General features: G+C 52.0%; 9 protein-coding genes across 9 annotated transcripts; 2 read left to right on the forward strand and 7 right to left on the reverse strand.

Annotated features, from left to right (window-relative positions):
• Positions 1-59: 59 nt before the first annotated feature.
• On the reverse strand, positions 60-4,265 carry SCP_0803240 (predicted protein; the record flags this gene model as incomplete). The annotated part of the gene is made up of 1 exon (XM_027760914.1): positions 60-4,265. One exon carries the CDS (start codon positions 4,263-4,265, stop codon positions 60-62), a length of 4,206 nt encoding a protein of 1,401 aa, XP_027616715.1.
• A 699-nt stretch (positions 4,266-4,964) lies between these two features.
• On the reverse strand, positions 4,965-7,634 carry SCP_0803250 (Transposon Tf2-1 polyprotein; the record flags this gene model as incomplete). Its single annotated transcript, XM_027760915.1, has 1 exon — positions 4,965-7,634. One exon carries the CDS (start codon positions 7,632-7,634, stop codon positions 4,965-4,967), a length of 2,670 nt encoding a protein of 889 aa, XP_027616716.1.
• Positions 7,635-9,173: 1,539 nt separating this feature from the next.
• On the forward strand, positions 9,174-9,956 carry SCP_0803260 (hypothetical protein; the record flags this gene model as incomplete). Its single annotated transcript, XM_027760916.1, has 1 exon — positions 9,174-9,956. One exon carries the CDS (start codon positions 9,174-9,176, stop codon positions 9,954-9,956), a length of 783 nt encoding a protein of 260 aa, XP_027616717.1.
• Positions 9,957-10,035: 79 nt separating this feature from the next.
• On the reverse strand, positions 10,036-10,729 carry SCP_0803270 (hypothetical protein; the record flags this gene model as incomplete). Its single annotated transcript, XM_027760917.1, has 2 exons — positions 10,036-10,517; positions 10,615-10,729. 2 exons carry the CDS (start codon positions 10,727-10,729, stop codon positions 10,036-10,038), a joined length of 597 nt encoding a protein of 198 aa, XP_027616718.1.
• Positions 10,730-11,202: 473 nt separating this feature from the next.
• On the reverse strand, positions 11,203-13,586 carry SCP_0803280 (Dihydrolipoyl dehydrogenase, mitochondrial; the record flags this gene model as incomplete). Its single annotated transcript, XM_027760918.1, has 10 exons — positions 11,203-11,268; positions 11,324-11,415; positions 11,473-11,733; positions 11,781-11,979; positions 12,030-12,162; positions 12,213-12,654; positions 12,709-12,844; positions 13,289-13,338; positions 13,391-13,499; positions 13,557-13,586. The coding sequence occupies 10 exons, from the start codon at positions 13,584-13,586 to the stop codon at positions 11,203-11,205; spliced, it is 1,518 nt and encodes a 505-aa protein (XP_027616719.1).
• A 1,376-nt stretch (positions 13,587-14,962) lies between these two features.
• Positions 14,963-15,833, reverse strand: SCP_0803290 (hypothetical protein; the record flags this gene model as incomplete). The annotated part of the gene is made up of 4 exons (XM_027760919.1): positions 14,963-15,132; positions 15,185-15,384; positions 15,444-15,680; positions 15,745-15,833. The coding sequence occupies 4 exons, from the start codon at positions 15,831-15,833 to the stop codon at positions 14,963-14,965; spliced, it is 696 nt and encodes a 231-aa protein (XP_027616720.1).
• Positions 15,834-16,113: 280 nt separating this feature from the next.
• SCP_0803300 (hypothetical protein) lies at positions 16,114-16,341 on the reverse strand (the record flags this gene model as incomplete). Its single annotated transcript, XM_027760920.1, has 2 exons — positions 16,114-16,229; positions 16,287-16,341. The coding sequence occupies 2 exons, from the start codon at positions 16,339-16,341 to the stop codon at positions 16,114-16,116; spliced, it is 171 nt and encodes a 56-aa protein (XP_027616721.1).
• A 1,764-nt stretch (positions 16,342-18,105) lies between these two features.
• SCP_0803310 (Piwi-domain-containing protein) lies at positions 18,106-21,351 on the forward strand (the record flags this gene model as incomplete). The annotated part of the gene is made up of 6 exons (XM_027760921.1): positions 18,106-18,854; positions 18,911-19,377; positions 19,430-20,487; positions 20,549-20,656; positions 20,709-20,945; positions 21,001-21,351. 6 exons carry the CDS (start codon positions 18,106-18,108, stop codon positions 21,349-21,351), a joined length of 2,970 nt encoding a protein of 989 aa, XP_027616722.1.
• Positions 21,352-21,512: 161 nt separating this feature from the next.
• SCP_0803320 (CAAX prenyl protease 1) lies at positions 21,513-25,221 on the reverse strand (the record flags this gene model as incomplete). The annotated part of the gene is made up of 11 exons (XM_027760922.1): positions 21,513-21,606; positions 21,663-21,865; positions 21,928-22,115; positions 22,169-22,238; positions 22,291-22,498; positions 22,550-22,803; positions 22,860-23,100; positions 23,152-23,298; positions 23,851-24,314; positions 24,378-24,648; positions 24,863-25,221. The coding sequence occupies 11 exons, from the start codon at positions 25,219-25,221 to the stop codon at positions 21,513-21,515; spliced, it is 2,499 nt and encodes an 832-aa protein (XP_027616723.1).
• Positions 25,222-25,292: the final 71 nt, after the last annotated feature.

Below are 25,292 nucleotides of genomic sequence, written 5' to 3' on the forward strand. Positions count from 1 at the left end.
ACCGATCCGACAATGTCCGAGTTATATGCTCTATCCGACAAGATCCGGGTTTTTGACGATTAGATCCTCAAGCCCATCATCTTGCGGCAGTAGATAATCTTTGTCGCTGGCAAGGGCTTTGTCAAAATGTCCGCTATCATCTCTGCAGTAGGAATATATACTGGTGCAATTCGACCTGCCTCCACGGTGTCTCGAAGCCAGAAGAAGCGCAGATCCAAGTGCTTCATTCTGCCATGATGTTCTGGATTTTTAGAGACACTGATTGCAGACTGATTGTCCATGTAAAGTGTAGAGGCTTTGGACACTGTATACCCCAGTTCTGTGAGAAGATTACGCATCCAGAGGATTTCCTTTCCTGCTTCAACTGCAGCAATGTACTCGGCTTCTGTGGTGGATTGGGCAATAAGGGACTGAAGCTTGCTACTCCAGCTAATAGCACCTGTGCCCACTTTTACAAGGTAACCACCAGTGGAGCGACGGTTATCCCTCTCACCACCAAAGTCTGAGTCCGTGTAGGTTAGGAAGAACTCCTTTACATCACTGGGACCATAGTGCAGCCTTAAGTCCATTGTGCCCTTCAGATAGTGGAAGACATGCTTCACAGCAATCCAATGTGCAGGACCAGGATTGGCATTAAAACGCGCAAGACATCCAATGGCAAACATGATGTCTGGACGAGTGGTGATGGCCAAATACATCAGTGCCCCTACAGCACTGAGATAAGGCACTTTGTGCATATATTCTGCCTCTTCCTGTGTCTGAGGTGCAAGGGCCTTTGAAAGCTCTGCTCCAGGATCCATAGGAGTGCTGACAGACTTGCAGTCAGAGAGACCATAACGCTCCAGCATATCCACTATATACTGGCGCTGTGAGAGTGAAATGGTATGCTTTGCACGGTCTCTTTTGATGTCTATGCCCAGCAGAAACTGGGTAGATCCAAGGTCTCGGAGTTTAAAATATGACTTTAACTCCTTGACAGTGTCATCAAGTGCCTTCTTGGACTTTGAAGCAAGTGTCATATCGTCTATAAAGACTGGGACAATAATGCGCACATCTCCCCTAATGTACACATAGATGCTTCTGTCAGACTGAAGACGAGTGAAGCCCATTTTGGTGAGCACCTCATGAAGCTTCTTGTTCCACTGGCGTGCACCTTGCTTCAAGCCATAGAGTGACTTATTTAGCCTGCAGACCATTTCTGGACCACCCTGGTGAAACCCCTCAGGTTGTTGCATGTAGATCTCTTCCTCCAAGTCTCCATTTAGGAAGGCAGATGAGATATCCACAGAGTGAAGTTCTAGATCCTCTGCTGCAGCAAGAGCTAGAATAAGGCGCAATGCAGGTTGACGGAATGTGGGAGCAAAGACTTCTGTGTAGTCAAAGCCAGGGCGTTGACTGTAACCCTTGGCGACTAGTCTGCCTTTATAGTGCTCTACAGAACCATCTGCATTGTGCTTCACCTTGAACACCCAGCCTGAGCCTATTGCCCTTTTGCCTGGTGGCAGTGGAACAATGTCCCATGTGTTATTGGCCATTAGAGACACAATCTCTTCATTGGCTGCTTGCTGCCACTTATCAGCATCAGGACTGCCCATAGCCTGTTTATAGGTCCGAGGGTCTGCTCCAGCAGATAGACCAGCAAACTGGACTTCAACAAAGTCAGCATCTGCATCTATCACATCCAACTCGTCCTCAGACTCTGCATCCTGCATAGGTGGTGGTGAAGTTCGCATTTTCCAGGTGGGCCTAATGTTGCGAGGTACCCGGCGCTGAGCAATTGGACGATGATCTATAGGTTCAAATGGAGGAGGAGTTGGAACTCTATGATGCTCTGAAGGATCTGGTGGTGGTGGAGTTACTGGATGCTCAGGTGCAGGTGGTGCAGGTGGTGCAGGTGGATCAGCTTCTGAAGCAACTGGACCGGGTATAGGATTTGGCACATGTGCACCATCTCCCCCTAAATCCTGTCCAGGTACAGGTGCTACAGGTAGAGGAATAATGTCTGCAGGTGGAAATGACATAGGGGGTGGAGGAGGAATATCAGAAGTGCATTTGAGGCCAGGGAAGTAGCGCTCATCAAAATCAGCACGTTCTGAGATTATAGTCTTTTTGGTGTCAGGATTGTAGAACTTCCACCCCTTGTATCCTGCAGGATAACCAATAAACACGCATTTCTGCATGTGTGGTCCCAGACCTGTACGCTGATCCTTCTGCACATGCACATAGGCAGTACAGCCCCAAACACGAAGATGGCTGACATCTGGCTTCCGCTTGTACCACAGCTCATAGGGAGTTGCACCCTTCACCACTGCTGTAGGCAGACGGTTCCAGACATGCACCATAGATCCAATGCATTCTCCCCAGAAGGAAGGAGGCAGTTTAGACTCTGCTAGCATAGCAGTGATGTCATTGTCCATTGTGCGATTAGCTCGCTCTGCAACTCCATTCTGCTGTGGTCTATTGCGCGTGGTATGTCTGCGCTCAATCCCTGCCTCCTGAGTAAACTGTATAAAGGCATTGGACATGTACTCCCCACCCTTGTCATCCTGGACAGCCTTGATTTTTGCTTCAAGCAGATTTTCAGCATAAGCTTTATACTGCTTGAAAGCATCAAAGGCTTCACTCTTAGCCTTTAGCAATAGCACAACCCTGAATCGGCTGTAATCATCTATGAAGGTGATCCAGTACCGATATCCTGAGTGTGTACACACAGGCAGAGGTCCATGGACATCTGTGTGAATTAATTCTAGGGGTTTGGAGGCATGACTGTCCGATGTAGGGAAGGGATTGGCATGCATTTTACCGGCCAGACATGGTTTGCAAATGGGGTCAGGCTGCTGCTTTGAATTCAGCATAAGACCAGTCACTAGCTCCTCTCTAATCATCTTTTGGACATCGGCATAGTTGTGATGAGCAAAGCGACGATGCCAGAGATTTAAATCAAGAGGGACTGTGGTTATAGCCTGTGCAGACTCTGGAGCTGGTTGTACAGTTCCATCAAGAAAGGCAGTGTAGTTCTCTGTGATAGAGGCAACAAATAGAGTCTGACGAGAGTGAAGGAAGGTCATGAACTTGGACTCTATGTGAATTCTGAAGCCTTTCTGACGAACTAAATACAGACAAGAGAGGAGATTGTTCCTGAGCCTTGGGACATGCAGCACCCTAGTGAATTCCACAGGCCTGACTGCTTTCCCTGCAATCACTGGATTAAATACAACTGTTCCCACCCCAGCAGACATGACAATGGTGTTATCAGCGAGTTTGATTGGAATGACCAAAGGTTTGTAATTTCTAAGCCAGTGGTGATGAGGTGTCATATGAGAAGTGGCGCCTGTGTCTGCATTCCAGTCAAAGTCAGCATCAAGCTGAAGTGGGTCAGAGAGACTTGCTTTGCCAGCAGACTCTGTGACAGTGGTAGGGTCAACCTGAGTGGTATTCTGGGTGGCAGCAGCAGCAGCAGTAGCATTTGCCTTGTTTCCACGCTTAGAGCGGCGCTCTTTGCGATTTTTCTTGGCTTTCTTTGAAGCATTCTGGAAAGCATAGCAATTGGACTGTGTGTGTCCTTTGCCCTCACAAAAATCGCAGGTGAGCTGTGAGGAGGAAGCAGTGGTGAGTGCTTGATCTGCTTTGGGAGGGGAAGTGGTGCGATGACGACGATTGATTTCCTCTGTGACAAAAGCCTGGGTGACAACATCTTTGCTCAGGATATCACGCTGAAGTAGCGCAGAGGTAAAAGCGCCATATTCCTCCACAGGAAGAGCACGAATCATAGCCATGGAGGTTAACTCTTCATCCAGCTTTGTCAGATTAAAGTCATTAGGGCGAAGGTCTTTAACACGCTGCATGGCAGCATTGACCTTATTGACAAGCCCTTGAAGTGATTCCTCTGGTTGCTTTCTGATGGAGAAGACATCATCATAAGCATTGAAACGCGCTCCAGGTTTCTTCTGCAGATGAACAGCTGCAAGCTGTTCCCACATTTTGATAGGGTCATCCACCACACCAGCAAAGTGAGTGCGCTGATCTGGTTCCACCATCAAATAGATTTGACCAGCTGCTTTCTCTGCATTGGCCTCCCAAGTGTCTAGCTTGGTTTGCTCAGCTGCTGTAGGTGATCCAGAGAGCTTTGGCTGTGGAAGCTTGCCATTGACAAGTCTCCAAAGGTTTGCAGAGCGCAACCACGCAGCCATTTCACCGCTCCAAGTAGGGTAATTGGAGTCATTGAGTTTGGCAAAGTTGGGAGTGTGGGTAGAGGTGGAAGACATGATGTGGAAAGGGGTAAAGGGTTGTGTGTGATTATGTCTGGTGCTTGAAAAAGTGCAGGATAGTCCTCAGGAGTGTGTGCAGGAAAGGAGGTATAGTAATTGTAACCAGTAAGTATTTACTAAACACCCAGTTGTACAACCACTCAGGTCACTGGGATGATTACCAGGATGTTCCCAAGAAGGTCAAAGGCTGGCCCACTGAAGTGCACAGACCCAACAGTTGGTGTCTTTGTAAATAAAGGATATGCAGCACACTATAAGGACAAGAAAGGCACAGAAAAGTGACCAAGACAAAGCAACAGCAAAGGGGCTAGAGCGCGGGGCTCATAACCTAATAAAGTCGCAATATGCAGACCTTGTAGGGGACTCAAATAACAGGACAGAGGAGCTGGGCAATACAGCTAGAGTCCAGAAGTGAGTCACTCAGTAATATTGAGGACAAAGTACTCTACTCACCTAGAGTCCAGAAGTGAGTCACTGAGGACTCAGAGTGGACTCTAGGGGGTTTATATCTACCTAGAGTGTGGCTATACAAACCTGTGAGTAACACAGGATTGTGGCTATGAACATAGGCAGGCATAGCTATGCATAGCTTCTACATAGCAGTGCATAGCGCAGCCTGATCAATAGGTATCTAGGTGTACAGCATCTTGCATTGCTTTGAGTCTAGACACTTAAGAGACTGATGGATTATCTAATCTAACAACAGGAGACAAAGATATGATTGTCGCCCATGTTGTCATGGTCAATAACAGTCAGAACCTCGCGGCTACAGACGAGAGATTTGATGTTATCAAAGGTGGTTTGATGCTTCGTATCCCAGGTGGGGAAGTTGAGTTCAGCTTCCTTGGTCGTAAGGGGGTTGAGTACGAGCGTGAGGTCAGCGAGCTTGGGGAGGAAGGGTGCGATGTATCGTACGAGACCAAGGAAGGCACAGACTTGGGAAGCATTGCATGGTACTGACCAATTCAAGATCTTCTCGACTTTCTGCAGGTCAGCCTCAATCCCTTTAGAGGAGATGCAATGCCCAAGAAAGGACAGTTCAGTTAGGAAGAGGGAAGTCTTCTTATCTGAACAGTACAAATGGTTTTTGTGCAGGGCCTGGAGAATGGTGCGCACATTAAGGATATGTTCCTCCAGGCTCTGTGACCAAATGACAATGTCATCGAGATAGACGTGGCAGATCTTACCTATCAATGGGCGGAGTGCAGCAAACATCTGGTGCTTATGGGTAGAAGGTGCATTGCAACAACCCTGCGGCATAACGAGCCATTCGTAGAGGCCAAAGGGGGTGGTGACGGCAGTGAATTTGACATCGTCGGGGTGGACGCGAGTCTGAAAGAACGAGTTTGTCATGTCGATCTTACCCCAGATCTTGCCTTTAGCACAGTCAGTGAGAATGTCGCTGATGAGGGGGAGAGGGTGCATGTCAGGTACGGTGTTGGCATTGAGCGCGCAATAGTCATTCACCCATCGAGGTAGAGCTGTCGGGTCAGCGTTTGGAATGAGAAATGCAGGCGAAGCATACGGGCTGTCCGAAGGTCGCATACAGCCTGCGGAGAGATGTCCGTCAAGCAGGTGCTTCCAGGCTTCGCGATACTTCTTTGGGCACGTGTACTGGCGATGTTGTATGACCATGTTTGGGTCTTTGAGGGTGAAGCGGTGGTAGATGTTGGTAGGAAGGTCATTGAGGTGAGGGATGTCATCGGGGAATAGGTCATGGAACTCATGTTTCATCGCAGTGTTGTGCGACTTTAAGCTGCCCTGGTATGCAAGGTCCTCTGCGCGTTGTCGAATGGCTTGCACAGTGGCGATGGCATCAGTCGAGGTCACTTCGCAGTTGATTAGATGTTGTTGAGTGCATTGCTCGAGTTCTCTGAGAAGAGCTGTTGTATCGGGCCTGGTCGCCACCGGGATTGTCTCGCGAGTGTCCAGTTGCCGCTGGATGGGGAGATGTGGTGGTGGCGCAGGTTTACAGATATCACGACCAAAGGATTTATCAACAACGGTGTCAAGTTCGTGATCGACAATGAGGCGATTGGATTTGAGAAACGGACGACCGACAATTACAGGATAACAACAATTCAATACAACGATGGCGCGACATGTGCGGGAGGTCCAAGAAGCATCTTCCGTGGAGACATGGAGCTTCACCCATTCGAGAGAATCCTTCGACTCAGTCCCCCAGACATCTCCTAGAGGGAAGGCTTGAGGGAGCTTGCGATGATGCAAGCCGAGGCGGGTAACGAGTTCTGATCCAATCAGAACTGCAGGTGATCCTGAGTCAATCAGCATCGGTAATAGCACAGAGTCAGAAGAGGTGCCATGAATGATGCTGGACCAAGGGATGTGCTGGACTGTGAAGGGCGTGAGAGGGGACGGTACGTACTCACTCTCGCTGGCAGAGCCAGTGCCGAGGATCTCGGTGGTGGCTGCGAGCGGCTCGGATTCGAGGTTGACTGCACCAACGCTGTAAACAGTGTCATCCGGGATTTTGGTGACAGCGGCGACAGCGGTGCGGGGGCGAGTATTCTCCTTGTTGTGCTTAGCAGCGTCGACGTCTGCTTGGGTGAGGGTGCAGTACATTGCGGCGTCAGGGAAGTCGTTGGTGCACTTATCACGGCCGCGCTGTTCCTTTGGTATGAAGAACTTGCGGCACTTGAAGCAACCGTCGTTGTCACGCAACAGTTTGAGTTCACCGTCGGTCAAGCCTGGGAGCCGAGGGCTCTTAGTGTTGGAGGTGCCTCTGTTGGTAGGTGCAGTGGTGGCCGATTTGGGTTTGTTGATGGCACCGGTGATACGCAAGATATGGGCGCGTTCGTGCATACATACAGTGTCAACCTGCAAAACCTTGTCCTTCCAATCTTTGAAGGAGGCAATCGTGTCTTCATCTTCACATGCGAATCGGAGGTCTTCGCAGATGGAAGTGGCGATTTGGACACGGAGGCGAGTGTCGTCGAGATGAGAGAGGGTGCCACGAAGGACGGTGTTGAGTTTCTCTATGGAGAGAACCCAGTCCTCGAAGGATTCGTCTTCCCATTGGCGCGATCTGAGGAGCTGTGTGAGTACAGCAGAGTCCCAGCCTTTCGGGAGGAAGCGGGCGCGGAACAGGATGAGGAAATCCTTGAAGGACATGGCATCAAACGTGTCTGCGTCATTGTAGTACCAGTCGGAGACGATGGGGTCTTGGAACCCGCCCGTCACCTTGCTGACCTTCTTTTCATTCGCCATGTCATTGTGCTTGAAGTATTGGAGACAGGCGTTCTCCCAAGCATGAGCAACAGCAGGCGTGATTTTGCCAGCAGTGAGGATCGGGGGATTCTTCGAGGACGACTGAGTGACAGAGGCCATGTTCGTGTTGTTAGACATGGTGATTACAATGCGATATCCCGAGTCGGAGCTGCTAGAGGCAGAGGACGTGGAGCGGGAATGCGAAGCAGGTGTATGCGGGTGCTGCTACTGTGTGAGGAAAGCTCGGCAAGATCGCTGGAGGAAAGGCAGGAGATTGCAGACAGTGTGGATGGATCTGAATATGTGACCTCATGTATGTTCTCCACATCGGCAAATGGGAGGATATCGTAGAGGTCGCGTATCAAGGCACGCGTATTGGCCGGCAGGTTGGGCGAGCAATGATGGTTGCGGGGGAAGAAGTGTGGGGTGGGCGTCTGCAAAGGGCGCTCCGTTGGGGAATATCTCAGATGTGTTGGGGCGCTACTTCGGTGGTTGTGCTCGTGCACCGGTAGATCTGTCGGTAAGATGCTTTTGTGGCTGATCTGGCACGCAGATAGATCCAGTGTAGCCTTTTGGCTCGGTGAGTGCGTCCACGGAGGGGCGCCGGTATGGAAGGATAAGTTGTTTAATGTTTTTAAAAAAGTGTGAGCCAGCGCGCTACCGGCGAACACTCGGAAACAAAACAGGAACGAAATATCTTCGTGAGAGCATACAGAAGAGATCTTAGTAAGTACGAGGTAATGTACAACTGTAGAGCAAATAGCACATACCTTCGTGAGAGCGTACAGAAGAGATCTGAGGCTCTGACGAAGGCGCGAGTCGAAATATCAACCAACATGGGAGATGCTGTGCTGTAACCCCAAGGCGGGGTTACAGATTGCAATGACCATAGATATCATTGATAAAAATACCACGGCACCAGAGTCAGCAAAGTGAGTCGAATTCCTACTCGTTCCGTGTCATTTCTCAGGCTATCGCAGATATTATGTGTCTGAGACATCAAGTCCTCGCCGACCAGCCAACTTCTGCCTTCGCTATCGATTATTACCGCCTCAGTTTCGTGGTTCAGAGCGTGATGATGGTCATCATCGATGTCCAGGAAATTCTGCAAACATCACGATGACAAAGGTAAGTGATCGTCCCGTGGCATGTCCTATGCATTGGATGCGAATTCAGCAGTGGTGACTCGACGTCTTGAATTCAGACGTCGAGTTATCGCTGCTGTTTCCAACCGAAGATTGCCTCTGCTCTCACAGAATTGTCTTAGCTTGGTCGGACCTTAGATGTTGATATGGGCGTGTCCGTCCTGACTCTCTCACCGAGTCATAATTCCTGCATGCGACTTCCTTGCACTCATCGATGGACCGATATCGTGGCAGAGGGTCTCTAAATGGTTGAACCCCTAATTCTCATCACAGCACAACGAACACATGTTCTACTGTTGGAGTTCTAGAAGCACTAGCATTGTGGGTCCATGTTGGACAGTGTAGATATGATGGTATTTCCAGAGTAGAAATAAAAGCAGTAGCAACAACTTTAGTGTGCTCGAGCGAAAATGAGATATATAAAGGTGAATGGCAGGATTTAACGGGCTAATGTAGGTAAGGTAGGGAGAGCGTGAAGAGGATTGTCAGGTGGTACCTACTGATAGAAGCAGATAAACCAGAGGTAAACACAATGGAAATCGATGAGCTCGGCGCCTGGCTCGAGACGCGTGCAACGTTGGGCGCCTGCACGCTCTGTACCAGACATACACCACAGGCTTCAGCTATTAAAGAGCAGACTGCACTCCCCGCCATGGCTCCCCAGTTTTCCTTCATCACTGTCTTCCACCGTATCTACTGTCACCTCAGAAACATCATGAGTGACCTGCCCCCCAGTCCTGAAAAGTCCTGGCTCGACGGCTTCCAAACCACCCCCAATACCTACCTCCCCTTCAACATCGATAGACTCACGGACGACTACATCCACCGAGGCTGGCTTGCATCTGACCTGCAAATCAGCCTTCTCGAATTCTTCAAGCATAGGAAGGGCATTAAGCACGAGTTCCTCATCACTACCCTCACCAACTCTGCTACCGGAAAGATGGCTGGATATATCTTAGCCGAGCGGCAAGGAGTGCGCCCTGCTCATGCTGAGAATGATCCCGCCTCATCCACTCACAGCTTTAGCAGCATCTCAAAGTCGTCCTCGGTGTCGTCTACTGCTGCTAAGGTACTCTCCACCAGTTCTACTGAATTACCTGCTTCCAATGTCTTCTATCTGGGGCAAGACCAGAAAATCATGTTGACCTGTGCCAAACATACTGTGAAATCGGTTGTTGTCCGCCACAACCCAGTGTCGCAGAAAAACAGCACAGACTCCATGCTGCTTGTCATCCGGGTCATCCGGATCATCCTCGACTTCAACACCTGTGACGAGCTCATACACCATGCCGGAAAACCAGTACTAAGCAGTTAGTGGTTTTGATGTTATACTTCTGATTAAACTTGTGTGTGACTTCACTGCTTGAAATGCCAAGGGATCACTGACAACACCGTCAATTTACACTGAAATCACAAAAACCAATTACTACATACTTGAGGACCGCCCAAAGCGCATCAAGCCCGCTCAATCGCAGGTATTTCCGGCTCACAGTAACCCACAATCGCTGCGTGAACGCCATAGACACAGCGGACGTAAAGAAAGTCTTCGTAAGAAAGACGAACGCGGTCGCGACACGGAAGACGAGAGTCTGGGATGGGACATTGAACCAGCCTCCGAAGCTGAGATCGGAGTCAACTGCATGCCCGACAAGGTGCGCATTAAAGGCGTGGTGTCCCAGGGCCGAAGCGAGACCAAGGAGAAGCAGTAAGACCATGATCGAGCTAGTGTGCAGGATAGAATGGCGGCCGATTATGCCATCGTGAAGGGGGGGCTTGGATGGAGAGATATCGTCGGATTGTAACTCCGGCAGGTCCTGAGTATCTGGGACGACTTTCGCCAAGCCACCATAGTCGTCCACCGCCGGTACCAGGTTTGCTGGCGTTCGCTCGGATGGGACACCGCAGCGAGGCCAGATTTAGTTAGAAAAGTAGCAGATGACTGACGTTACTCTATGTAAGGGAGAGGGACGTACTTTTGCACTGCGGCGTCCCCGCCAGGTACAGGCTCGTATTCTTGCAGCCCGAGTTCGCGACTTGGGGGCGGCATTTGGATAGAGGAGAGATGTCCTCACCTCCAGGGTGAGGCATCCCACTGTCCACGGAAGATGATAAGGTTGTGTCTCTAGGATCCAAGTAAGAAGACTGCCTACCTTCTTCCGGTCATTGGCAGAAGAAGACTCTCATTGGGCGTATTCCTCTCCCCTTCAAGCTCCTGCAGAGAGATGGACTCATCAGCACGTCAGCGGTCAGCTTGAGGTATTGATCATTAGAAAATAATTTAACAAGATGCACGTAGAAGACTTGACATGTGAACTGGAACGAAGAGCAAAATGAAGCAGTAAAAGGTCATGATCACTGGACGTCGGACACGCACACCTATCCTGAGGTCCGATCTCTCAAATGCTAAGGTTCAACGCATCAACATGACCAGTGCTGTGCACGCTCGTACATTTTGCCGACAGACGGTGGTTGTCAACGTTAGGACCAAGGACAATAAAGCATGTAATTTAGATGACTACACCGCATGAAAACGATCACTACTCGATGACTCTGTCAGCCGTCTACATATGAATCGGCTTATCCCAAGCCGCCATCGCCGCCTCCTTAAATGCTTCGCTCAGTGTGGGCTGCAGCAGTGTTTCTCGTCAGAAAGATCGAACAGGATCCAATCAAGCGACTTACATGTGCGTGACAAGTTCGCGCGATGTCTTCCGAGCTCGCGCCGTACTCGATCGCCACGACCGCCTCCGCGATCATCTCACCGGCGTTGGGGCCTACACACAAACCATGAGCCTCTACCCTATCATGCGCATAAAGTACGCGCGACTCACCCATGATATGCACGCCAAGAATGCGGTCAGTCTCCTTCTCGGTGAGGAACTTGACAAGACCCTCGGTTTCGAGGTTCGTCTTCGCGCGCGAGTTGGCCGTGAAAGGGAACTTGCCGACCTTGTACTCTACGCCCGCAGCCTTTAGCTCTTGCTCCGTCTTCCCTACCCACGACACCTCAGGGTACGTGTACACGACGGCTGGGATCGCGTGGTAGTTGACGTGCCCGTGTCCACTCTTGATGTATTCGACCGCGGCAATACCTGTGCAAAGTCAATAGACGGTCCGAAAGTACCACGAAGAAACTGACCCTCTTCTTCCGCCTTGTGCGCCAGCATAGGGCCAAAGGTTACATCACCGATGCACTTGATACCGTGTACGGACGTGTTGAACTGGTCATCAATGATGATGCGACCCTTAGGGTCCAGCTCCACGCCAATCTTGTCAAGGCCAAGTCCAGTAGTATAGGGGCGACGTCCGACGGAGACGAGAACGACGTCGGCTTCAAGCTGCAGACTTGTCAGAGATGACGAAAGGTGTCCATGAGGTGCGCACTCACCGTCTCCTCCTTGCCGCCCTTGGCTGACTCAGTGTTGACGTAGACCTTGCCGTCGCGCTTCTCCGCTGCAGTAACTTTCGTGTTCAGCAAGAACTTGATTCCCTGCTTGCTGAGCGTGCGCTGGAACTGCTTGCTGCACCGAGCTGAGCACCAAGCTATATGCATAGTAAGACAGAGACTTACGCGATCTCCTCGTCAATACCCGCGCCACCAATTCCACTCAAGAACTCGACGACGGTGACCTGCGCGCCGAGGCGGCTCCACACACTGCCGAGTTCAAGCCCAATGACACCACCGCCGATGACGACCATCTTCTCGGGCACCTTCGGGAGCGACAGCGCACCAGTGGAGCTGACGATCTGGTCCTCATCGATCTCGATGCCACCGCCCGGGAAGGGCGCGACGTCGGAGCCGGTCGCGATGATGATGTTCTTCCCCTCGACCTCCGTCTCGCCGCCCTCGTTCAACTGCACGTTCAGACGCGTCGTCGACAGGAACGACGCAGTGCCCTTGATGTAGTCGACCTTGTTCTGCCGGAACAGGAATTCCACGCCGCTTGTCAGGCTCGTCACCGCGTCGTCCTTCGCTTTGAGCATTTGGGGGAGGTTCAAGGTCACGCCGGCGACTGGTGAGCATAACGTCAGCGCGGGCGCGCATACACAAACGGAGTGGGGCTTACCGTCGATGCCCCGGCGCTGGGTGTCGTGTTGTGTTGAGTGGTAAATGTGCGAGTTGTTGAGCATGGCTTTTGATGGGATGCAGCCGACGTTCAGACATGTACCACCAAGCGCTCCGCGCTTCTCAATGCAGGCAGTCTGCGTGAAAGGATGGTCAACACGGGAACGACACCGGTCGGACAGATACATTTCCCAGAAAGTACACCAAGTGAATTGCGCAAACCGCGAATGGCCGTAAGATCGAGAGTGCGAGCACTCATAGGAGCGGCACGGACAATGCGCGACATACAAACCACAATACCGAAAGTACCCCCATTAACCCGCAGGAATCCCTTGCACGATGATAACAACCCAGAGACAAGAACGATAAAACACGTTCGTCAGGCCGGCACACGTCTGCAGCTCCGGATTCAATAAATGGAAGTAGACGGGCCTCAGCTGAGAACCAGGTCCAGGTCGAGTAACACTCTCCCCATCTCACCGATCATGTCAAGTCACAGCGAAGTAGTCGCTCTGGGAGAAGCTCCAGCGACCGACACGCCACTGCAGAGAGAAGCAAGCTGTGAATTTGAAAGAACCTACTTTCAATCCATGTTGTGCCGCCTTGATTGCTGCAACGTAGCCACCGGGGCCTGGGACAGCGCATGAGCACAAGCTCACACACGACATCCAACAGCTGCATACCTCCTCCAATAATAACTGTATCATATGGCTCCGAAGCTGTCGCAAGCCCCCGCACAACGCTCCATCGACCAACCGAGAGGTGTGCATGACGCAACCGCCGGATGGCGACCTAACCAGCACACAATATTAGAAAAAACAAATCGAGCGGTTTTCTCGACACCCGCACCTGTTGCGAAACCCGCTGTACCTTCAACATCCGGTGATTTTGGTGGGGGATCAGAGAGGGGGAGTCGCGGTCGACGAACGGTCGCTGTGACTTTGTCAGAGCGAGTTGGGCGCCCCCGAGTTGCACCGGCCGAGGGCCCCGACTCCGGGCCAGGTCACGTGGTCCACTCTCCTCCATCTCCCCCCATGGGCAAGACGGGTCTCGTCAAGTCCAGTCAACCAAGCCGATCTCATGAGATTGAATAGACACGCGAATTACATGAATTTGTAACAAAGGCAAAACAAAGGTATAGATGGGACGGGGCCCCGCAGACACCATATCAACCCACAGAATGCTTCCTCACCCGACGAGCGTGAACTTGAGAGATCCTGCCAGGAGCTCATTCAAAGCTCAGTGGCTCCCAGCTGCGGATACGTGCGGAAGGCGCCAGCTGAATCGAACCCTTGAACACGCCCGTAGACGAAAAGATAGGAGATGAGGCCAGGCGCTGCGAGAACCGCGTGTGCGCACTGCCAGGCTGCACGCCGAGTATCGAGCCCTACAATTGACTCCACAACAATCAGTATCGGGCCGTCCACACGGTAGTCCTTGAGCAGACGCTAGACCTAGACGTCTATGAGAACCACGAGCGAGAATCTCATCTTGATGCCGAGATACCCAATTCGCAATAAAACGACGTCACATCTGGACGTATGCAATTGAGTCAAGTTGTACTTGGCCGCATTCCCGAAGTTGAATGTGGTTCGCTGACGGCACCTGCTGTATTTTGAGTCCTGACGGGATCTACTTCTGCGGATCGGTCCGTCCATCTACTCGAGTGCGTCAGCTTGCCTGGTATGAACGGCGCCAAGTATACGTGTTTTGGTAAGACGGAAAAAGGTATTCGTACCTGAGACGTGTCATACATATATCGGGTGATGGAGGGGAGCTCGAGGGGAGACGAATAGAGGGCATGTAATATATTTCGTCGCATCTAAAGTCGCTCGTCCACGTTGAACTTGAAGCTTGAAGGCCAGGACAAACAGGGACCGACTTGGACCTGCCCGCGAGCGCAGCGTGTAAGCCGAAAGCTGAAACAAAGTCACTACAGCAAACCCACCGAGAGCTGAGTGCTGTCGTCTCCGCGCGTGCTGAATGGCTATCCTAGCTTGTCGAGCTGCGAGCGAACAAGTATGGCCCGGTAGCTGGAGGTCCGGCCTGGCGCAATTTAACAAAGGCAGAGACTTCCGTCGCGCCACACACTCTCAACAGAATACCACAGCGGCAGCGGTCGAATACACCGGCACTCAATCCGCCACTGCACCTGGCACAGGGTGGAATTGGTTACAGGGACGTACAGTCTGATACAGTTGCAGGTACTCGAGTACAAACCCAACACAGTCCTTGAATACATGAGGGGTCGCGTCCTAGTCGTTCTTCTTGTCGGTCGGCGCTGGTCCTTCTTCCTGATCCTCCCGGACCCCGCCCTCCTCTGGCGCAGGGGCAGGGGCGGGTGCAGCAGGCGCCTCAGGCGCTTCCTCGGGCCTAGGCGCGGCACCGCGGTGCCCGCCCTCGTCAGGCTTGATGCTCCAACACCCTACAGGCCGTGTCAACCATGCACGCGAAATGGACCAAGCGCGGAGACTCACCGAACATGGCGGCGATGTGCCTGCCGATGTTGCTCTGGAGGGCGGCGAGGAAGAGGGCGCAGCGGACGAGGGGGGCGAGCGGGGGGACGAGGAGGGCGACCAAGTCGTCCGGGTGGTAAAAGTCCTCCTGGGACTCGATGTAGTACAGCGTCTTCCCGCCGTCTTCCTGCACGGGGCGGAGGGTGAGGTGCACGGTGAGGCTGGGAACGGCATAGGGGTCAGCGCGGCGGGCAGGTCGCGGGCTGGGAGGGACACGCACTGGGACGGGGCGGGGGCGAGGGGCGACCAGCGGAGATGGAATAGCTGCTCGATCTGGAGAAAGAGATGGGTGGGGTGCGCGGGGTCGAGCAGGACGCGGCGGACGGTGAGGTCGATGCGCGGGGAGATGACGCGGTACCACTGGTAGATGCCGAGCACGGCGTTGCGCGACGGCGGGGCCGTGCTCGGCGGGACCGCGCAGACCGGGTGCCGGAACGACGCGTCGGGCGTGTAGTACCTGTGTGCGCGACGGTGAGCGACCACGGGAGACTGGGATAGGATGTCGGCGGGAGACACGGCACCTGAGAACGGCCGCCCTCTGGACCTCGGGGCTCACCGCGGCGGTGAGCAGCTGGACAACCTGGGACACTTCTTTCGCGGGGTCTTCCATCTTCTCGACGACAGTCTCGGATGTGAGCAAGATGCCCAACAACTGCAGCCAGGAGCATCATGACGTCATTCTCTGTGCACTCTGACGTCACCCATGCCTCGATCTATTCCATATTACGAGGGACGATATATTTGAAGCCCCCTCACAACATTAAATAATATTCACAAAATGACACTATATAGCATGCGCATCGCGACCAGCTGCAACAATCGTCTGTCGCGCCTTCGCCTCACCTCACGCGAGACCCTCGAACGACTAATGATCCACAACAGCACACCGCTCACACCTTCGCCTCCGTCTTCATCCACTTCGCCTCCGTCTCCACACGTGGAACAGCAGCAGCCAGCTCGCGCATCAGCACGCCAAACGCGGGCAGTGAGAACGAGAGTGGGTTAGCTGATAGGTATATCTGTTCAGCTGGAGCTCTGGGACTGTGCAACTGAAGACACTGACCGTACCCAAAATTTGATGTAATCCTCCTACGACAACGAGCATACCCACCCCACATCCGAGGACCTCAAACCATTCTGCTAGTGTTCGCGTGTCCGTTAGCTCATAGAGTAAAGAGCTGATAAGGGATTGACCTGTCGTCATACGGTTGATCGGAAGAAACTATGTATCTAAGTTTTCCTGACGGCTTGACAGAAGTACTATGTAGAGGACCAGAGTCAGTTGCTGCACTGGCTGCCCTGGCAGCTCTGAACCTTTTGGATCTCGATCGCTTGAATCTGAAATCGTCGGACTTTGCCGCGAACGACTAATGTTTAACGACTCTCTGACCTCTGTTTTCTGCCAGACTGAGCGGTCGTTTTCTGTGAAACAAAAGTCGAGCGCATTGGCTATGGGTATGTATCACATAATATATGTGGTCAGCATCTAACTTCTACTGCCCATGGAGTCGCCGAACATAGCCCGGCGCTAGTACCTAGTGTGTAGCTCACTCATCCAGTTGAAGATGGCGCGTACTTCTGTCCCCAGACTCTATGATCTTCTGTGCTTATATTTTAGAAGAACTATAATTGGGCTGGGCTTCTGCTGGTTGTGCTCAACACTTATCTCCCGGGCCCCACTCCGCACTGCCGTGACTCGTCTTAGTATATTCGTCTCAATGCCGTTGCAGCTCATCATCACAGTACTTCCACCAGGTAGTGATCCCAAGGTACAGTCATTCAAACTGATAGACAGTAATCAGGTGAGAATCAGCTTGCCCTCAATGCGTCGCGGGTGCATATCCAGCGCAGTGCTACTGGGCGCTGTATTTCTCCACTACCTCGCCGAGGGCGCCCCGTAGGCTTGAGAATTTCTCACTCATGACTGACCAGGAGGCGCGCTGGCGTCAAAGGCCACAGGCCGAGAATTTCTAGCTGCGCTGAGCCGCTTCTCGCGGCACAACTGAGTGTGGCTCACAATGCAATTTTGTGTCCAGAACAAGATAAGTTCCTCTGGAACTCTTCTCTGTCTTGGATCGTACAGGATACTCCTCATTTGCGACGTAAGGTTCCATAAGGTAAATATTTGTTCCGTTCTTCTCCAAATCAAGGGGAGACGCTCCCTCGTGACAGTTTAGAGAAGGCTGCGCAGATAAACGCCGGGGCTAGTGCTGCGAAGAATAAAAGGTACCGTGGTTCGATCATAGTAGATTCATAGGAGAAAAGCTACTCCACGCTGCCAGCAGTGCGGCCTCCATTCTGTAAATATGGTAGCACGACTTGTGACTCCGGGCATTCCAGTAACCTCTTCAATCCCCAGATCGCATGTGCAAGTAGGGTGCTATCTTCTCGTTGTGTAAATGACGGCAACACATGGTCGCAGAATCGCTTTAAGGTGCTTTAACCAATATGTGTAATTTGAAACGGGTTTTTTCGGTTTCCGTCTGTTCCAGCTGTTAAGTACTTGTTTTGGAGTCTCTGCCAAAGATCGACAAACACAGGTGGACCAGCTGTGGCGCCATGCCGCCTTGCTCCTGTGTCCTTGCGACGCTCGCGTGCTAATTTTTCTTTCCACTGCGTTGTTTCATCTTCCGAACGGTCTGATATCTAAGTACAGAACATTGGGGAAGGTATTTTTTTTGTTGATAAGGTTCTGACGACGGTCGGCTGGGAAACTGCGGATTGTTCTATTGTCTTCGCCTTGACTCTGGAACAAAGCGCATTTCTCTGTTCCTGTTTTTGCGCCGCTGGCCTATATAAGACGCCCGTCTTCTCGCCCATCGCCCATCCGCAGCCTTTTACAATCAAGAGCCCCTTCCCTAACACAACACAGTTCTATCTTCATGAGCGCAAGAAATCAGGGTAACCGCGGAGGTCGTGGTCGTGGGAGAGGAAGAGGCAGCCCTGCAGCCTCTATCGCAGGACCCGACGCCGGGCTCGGCGGCAGAGGCGGCGGTGGCGGCGGCAATCCAAGAGGACAAGCACCCGGAGGACGTGGCGGCGGATTCCCTGGAGGACCTCCTGGAGGAGGTCTTGCCAGAGGCTTCGACACCCGTGGACGTGGAGATCGTGGCCGTGGCGGACCCGGCCGCGGAGGAGCGCGCGGGTCAGGAGGGCCCGTTCGTGTCTTCGCTGCCGCGACGCCTGCAGTGGTCGATAACCGCTTGGCCACCGCTGACCAGCTAGTTACAGCCTTTAAGCGGCTGAACGTGCGCGATGAGATGCCCGTGCGGCCTGGCTGGGGTACTTTGGGTATGGAGACCAAAGTTAGGGTGAACTTCTTCGCTGTTAAGGTGACAAAGAACATCGTATACGACTATGATGTCTCTATCACTCCAAAGGCGCAGGCAGGTGCGGAGCGCAAGGCTCGCATCTTTGAAATCTTGGAGAGTAACCCTCTCTATGCTCCCCATGTGCGCTACGTTGCCCATGACCGTAGTCAGAGACTTGTCTCTGCAACGAAGCTCCCCCAGCCCCTCTCGATAACCGTTCCTTACGTTGAGGAAGGGGCTACAGCTCCGCGTCCCAATGCTCTCGTGTTCACAGTGGAGATTAAGCTTACTCGTGAGCTCGACATGCGTGAGCTGAATACGTAAGTGCAAACATCTTCTCAAGGAATTAATCACTACTGACGATGCATTATTCTAGTTACATGGATGGCCGCCCAGACCATAGCGACGATGATACAGCTCCCATGATCTCCGCTTTGAATATCGTGTTACAGCAGCATGCAGCCTCGCATGGCACCCGCGTGGGTAAAAACAGGTACTTCTTCCCGACTTCAGATCGGTATCCGCTCTCGCTCGGGCTTGAAGCATGCAGGGGCTTTTTCATGTCGGTTCGCCCAACGTACAAGCAACTGATGGTGAACGTCAATGTCTGCATGACCGCATTCTATATCCCTGGAAATCTCGCGGACGCGATGATTGCCTTCAACAGGTCCTCTGGGGGAATGCCCAACTCATTTACTCAGAAGCTCAAGGTGTCGACCAGACATCTCGGTTACACGAGGAAGAGAACGGTCCAGGCTGTCATGAGCACTACTGCTCGTCAGACGCGTTTCCAGTGCGACGAGTTGAACGGTGTAGTCACGGTGGAACAGTATTTTCAGCGAAGTGAGTTAGTCTCTTTGTGACGGTTGGTCTAGTCTCATTCCATCCGATACAGAGCACGGAATTCGCCTCGATCATGCCCATGATCTGCCGGTCATCAACGTCTCCGCTGACAGGAATAAACCAAACTACCTCCCTGCAGAAATTTGTGAAATTTTTTCTAATCAGCCATACCGTGGCAAGTTGGGTGACCGCGAGACTGCGGAAATGATCAAATATGCCTGCAATCCACCGTACGTGAATGCAGAAACCATCGTAAACCAGGGATTCCCAGCTTTAGGTCTACGTCCGGACGCACAGGGAGTGCCTCTACAGGACTTTGGAATCACGGTGAACCCGGAGATGGCTATCGTCCCCAGCCGCGTCCTTCCTGCTCCGAAAGTCACGTACAAGTTAGGGAGTCCCAACGTTCGCGATGGGAGCTGGAACATCCTGAATGTGAAACTTCATGTCGGCGGAGATATGAGGAACTGGGCAGTTCTCCTAGTCCAGGACGGAGGCGATGGGGAGTTCACTGGAACGAACGATCCTGCGCTGCGGCAGTTCGTAGAAACGTTCTCCGCGAAGTGCAGATCAAGTGGAATGAACGTTCCGGGATTGCCCACTCCCATTGCGACGTCCCCGTTACCACATCCGCGAGATGACCCATCAAGGACTCAAGCATTGGAGCAGATTCGGAAGGCGATAACGCAGAAACTCGATAAAAATAACAAACCCAGCTTCGTGCTTGTTTTGCTATCCAAGTTCGACAACTACATCTATCCCGGTATCAAGAAACTCTGCGACACTGTGCTTGGTATACATACCGTCCACATGCAATTGAAGAAGGCCAGAGTCGAGTCGAACAAGCAGGATCAGTACTTCTCAAATGTTGCACTCAAAGTGAACGCCAAGCTTGGGGGTATGAACCACTTGCTGGACCCGCTGGCGATGAAATGGTTAACGGAGAAGAGGACGATGCTCGTGGGCATCGATGTCACGCATCCTGGGCCCACGAGCAAGCCAGGTGCTCCATCGATTGTTGCTGTTGTCGCCAGCGTGGACGACAAGTTCGTACAATTTCCTGCAAGTCTGCAGCCTCAGAAGCCCGATTGGAACAAAGATGCCAAAGAGGTGTGTGCGGTGTATTGGCTTATGCTAGTAGTATGCGTTCACTGACGAGACTCTACTTTAGATGGTAGAGAAACTGGATGACCTGATGGTAGAACGACTACTCCTCTATCAAAAGAAAAACAAGTCTCTCCCAGACCGTATCTTTGTATATCGCGATGGCGTATCAGAGGTTGGTGTCGTACCTTTCACCAGCGGCGTTTCACTGATAACAATCCATGCAGGGACAGTACAATTTGGTCCTTCAGCACGAACTTCCGAAACTTCTGGCTGCTTTTAAAAAGATCTCCCCGAAGGCGCCATACCGCCCGAAATTGATGATCACAATTTGCGGTAAAAGACATCACGCACGCACTTATCCGACGGACCCTAAGTTCATGGATCGCAAGGGCAACACTCCGCCTGGGACGGTAATCGATAAAGGTATAACGGACGTATATAGGTTCGATTTCTACTTGCAGGTACGTTGCGATGCGTATATCTGGAGTGGGCGCAAGGTGCTGACCTCTGTGTTAGGCGCATGCTGGACTGCAAGGCCAAGTCCGTCCCACGCACTATGTGGTCATCTACGACGAACAGCATTTGTCCGCAGACCAGCTGCAGCAGGGGACACATACGGCCAGCTATGGTTACGTGCGTGCGACGAAGGCAGTGAGCTTGGTACCCCCGGCTTACTATGCTGATCTTGCGTGCGAGAGGGGGAGATCTTACATCAACTCGATCATGGAAGCAGGAGAAGACAAGACTTCAACGAGAGGTGGCAGAGAGACCATGGAAGAGCAGAAGCAACGCGTTTACGACCAGGCTATGAGGTTGTGGGGCAATGGGGTTCATGTCGACTTGAGGGAGAGTATGTTCTACATCTGATGTAGCAGTGTCGTTTGTATGCCATATCGCAGCATGTACTACTTTGTTTTACGGATGAAATCGAATACAGCTTATGCCATTATGTCAATCTATCACGTACTTCGTATCGTCGAGCATTATCGAGGGCAGTAATTGTTCGTTGTGGATGCAACAACATTATATCATAGCTCCTTCTTCTCCGCTCCAGCACCGAACCCTTCCAAGGCTTTGAGCCGCTCCGTCAGTGTGGGGTGCGAATGATGATAGGCAGAATACCTGCATTGGGACTTGCGTCAGAAGAGTAACGTCATAACAGCGAGATTGAAACTAACAGCCAGTCAACCCAAACAGTGGATAGATTCTTCACATGTAAAGTTATCAGTGCACGACCAAGGCGGTCGCCCATGTCACTCATGCTCTGCTCCTTGAGCATAGTCTGTAGTTCGCAGGCGAAACGGTCCGCCTGGTATTCAAAGCGGCGGCTCACAGCGTTCATCGCAATTCCGACGACAGCTTCAATTGGCATGATGATGTTCTGCGGAACAACGTTAACAACGTTAGCGATGGGGATCAGTATAAAGGAAGAAAAGCGTTTACTTGGAAGAGAAAGAAGGCTAGGATTGTGGGCGGATCTGCTGCAATCGCCTTGGAGAAGTCAAAGGAGCGTAGTACGGGGGGAGCGTGCAGGAATGCGGGGAAGAGCGCCAAGATGGTGAAGATGTGCAGCTGCGAGACGATGAGGAGCTTCGACGGATGCATATAATACCAGTGTCCGAGTTCATGTGCTATGTCGTCTCGTCAGATGAAGCGCATCTTCACGTACACGAGTAGAACGCACCTAGCACCGCCTCAACCTCGTCTGGCTTGCTTTGTTTAATGAGCGTATCGAAGATCACGATGTGCTTGCTCTGTCGACCAACCAGTCAAGTCAGGAAGCATCGAGAAGTGGACAGGACATACCCAGGGAAGCCCATAAAAATAAGCGTTGCTATGCGAGCTCCGCTTCGATCCGTCAATCTCATAGAGGTGCGTCAGCGGAAATTTGAGTTTCGTCGCTAGCGATTCTATTCTACTCCGCAATTCGCCTTCGCCAAGGGGAGATAGCTTGTTGAACAAAGGTTGGATCATCACAGGGTAAATTACCACCATAATTAATTGGAACGCGAGCCTGAACATGGGTGTGAGGCTTCAGTACGAGCGCATGTTACAGTGGACTTACAAAAATGCCATGAGCCAGGGTATAAACCGATCGCCCGCCCAGTCGAAAATGTAGAGGAAGACACCAAGGAAAGGCGGTAGTATCACAAGGCCAATAGCCCAGCCCTTGAGGAGGTCGGCGACAAACAATCCCGGAGTCACCTTATTGAACCCGTGCTTTTGTTCCAGCACAAACGTCTCATATATGGACAACGGAAGACCTGGGAGCGAGGACACGAAGGAGAGTACTAGCACGAATGCAATCGAATGGAGGATCTTTGCGAGGTGAGCGCTCGACTTCCACATGCTTCAAGGTGTAACACGATACATACTTTGTGCTCCGGCCCGTAACCGCCAAATTTAAGTAAACGTCCTCCAACCTCCCAAGTCCAGGGGAACAGCCCATATTGAATCGTTGCAGACTGAACAGCCTGGTGATACAGCCCTGACACAAGCTGGTATCTCGCCTTGTCCTTCCCATACGCTTGCGATTTTGCAAAAACATCGGCAGTGAAGTGATCTGCAAGCGATGGTGGAGGTGCTTTCTTTGAGTATAGCGGATATTGGCGCAACCTTTGACCTCGACATCAGTAATCCCTGCGACTGTTGGGTCACGTCACGTACAAGAGGTACGATTCAAAGAGACACACGCCCCACGAGAACGCTTGGACGTAGAACCTCCAATCAATAGGGTCGACTGCTACAAAGGCCAGGCGTTTCTGCAGCGCATCCAGCTGCGTATTCAGAATGTCCATGTCCAGGTGACCAGGTCTGGAGAAAAGTTTGGGTCAGACGGTGTAGATGCTACTAAGCAGACTAAACACTTGCTTAATCCTCTAACAGATTGTCACAAAAGTCTCTTGAGAAGTATCTGGTCGTGGAGTATAGGTTTGTAACCAGTAAACGAGGAAGAGGGGAGGTCGTACGCGTGTGTACCGAGTGCTCGCAGTGTGCACTGGTGCTAGGCGCTCATCCAGATGAAGCTTAGCGCTGGGTCTGGATCTGTATTTTTCGGGTCTGTAGTAAGTTCTTGCAGTACACAGTTGGTACACAGCTACGCGAAATCAAAAATGTGACCCAGATCCTTCATCGAAAAACAAAAGGAATCTATGAAGGACAATTTGTCTGGTAAGAATGACCTATGACAGTTGTACCGAAAACATGATGGATGAACTGCAGATGCTTCCGTGAGTGCTGCCTGGTAAAAGTCACCTCATGCTCAGCGCATGGAGGCGAATTCGGGCTCACCTGACTCGGTATATTCATACCAGACCCACCTCGTCTTTACCAGGAGAGAAACTGCACCGGATATATTCATATCACGAACCACTGTGTTCGCCATTAGCCTGCGAAGCACGGCGCTTCTCTGCCCACTCCTTCGCTCTTGCTCGCCTTGCTCGTCTCACATCGTCATCGGCATCAGGAGCGCCTGCTGCTGCAGAACCAGTATCAACTAGCACAATCGCTTTTGTCTCTTCGGCCCCTTCTGCTTCGTGTAGTGATTGAGCTTCCTCGTCGTTGTCCTCGTCGCTATCTCCGTATCCTGCTAGTCCCCCGAGAGATCCGAGACGTGCCTGCTTAAGCTTCTCGGCGTTCTCGTTCTCCATTTCCAGGCGCACGCGACTCTTGGCCGTCTTCCATGTTCTTGACCAGCGCCCTCGCAGAAATGCGAAACGTCGATCCGCGCCATGATTGGCAAGGATGCGCATCTCCAATTGCGCGGGATTGGGGGAACTGAGGACATGTGCCGCCGTGCGCTGCATCAGCTCTCTCTGCCGATCATCGGGCTATTGTATAGCACAATATTAGATAGGCCAAGTACGTAGTAGACCAGTAATTGCGCCACGTACCTCCTCGTCGCTCCCACCCCACTCTTCTTGTTTCACTTCCTCGTCGTCCCTTTCCTCTGCTCTGAGTGCTTTCAACCGCTCTTCCCTGTTTCTATCAAATAGACGTCTGCGCTTCTCTCGACCATAATCTTCTGCCTCCTCTTGCGTGAAGAAAAATGTGTCTTCCGCATCGGAAGGCAGATCTGACCAGCCCGTAGGTGAGCTCGGTTCTGCAGTAACCGCTGGTGTAGGCGCAAGAGGCAACGTGTCCAGTAATAGGCGTGCATCATACCTGCAGAATAGCAATTAGCTACATGTCGGCAGAAGAAATACAAAAATGAAAATTCCTAGACATCTGGCTCCTTCAGTTGTCCCCGGGTACTCTCCACACGTAGTTTGACAGCTCACGATATGACGGACATATCACTCAACAGCTTTTGCGGACTCCATGATGCAGTCCCAGATAACCTGACAGCAGGCGTGAAAGCACCCAAGAATGGGCATACCTATCCACCCATATCGCGTCCTGATCCTCCTCTGGCTGTGCCTTGCTGGAGTTATCTTCACGATGTCCGAGATAGACAGAATCCTCCTCAAACTCCATGCTCTCCCCTCGACTTTGGTTTCCGTTCCATCGAATGAGTCCATCTCCGATCTGCGCAACGCGCGTTCCACCGTCGGCATATTCTACTTCTAATGACTGCGCAGCCGCCACTGCTTGAGGGCCTCGGGTGATGTCAGCTTCATATGCTTGAATAAAGAGTGCCGGATCAGGTCCTTCGGCGTCGTTCGAGGTAGTAGCATGGTGGTCGCCATACGGACGAGAATGAAATTTATGTTTTCGCTTGCGAGACTGAGGAATCATCGCGGAAGAGACGTTGCAGTGAAAGATACCGATGTGAAGCTATGTGAGCAGTCGAGTTCAAGCAATTGGCA

The sequence above is a fragment of the Sparassis crispa genome, assembly GCF_003851025.1.
Source record: "Sparassis crispa DNA, contig_000007F, whole genome shotgun sequence".
NCBI lineage: Eukaryota > Fungi > Basidiomycota > Agaricomycetes > Polyporales > Sparassidaceae > Sparassis > Sparassis crispa.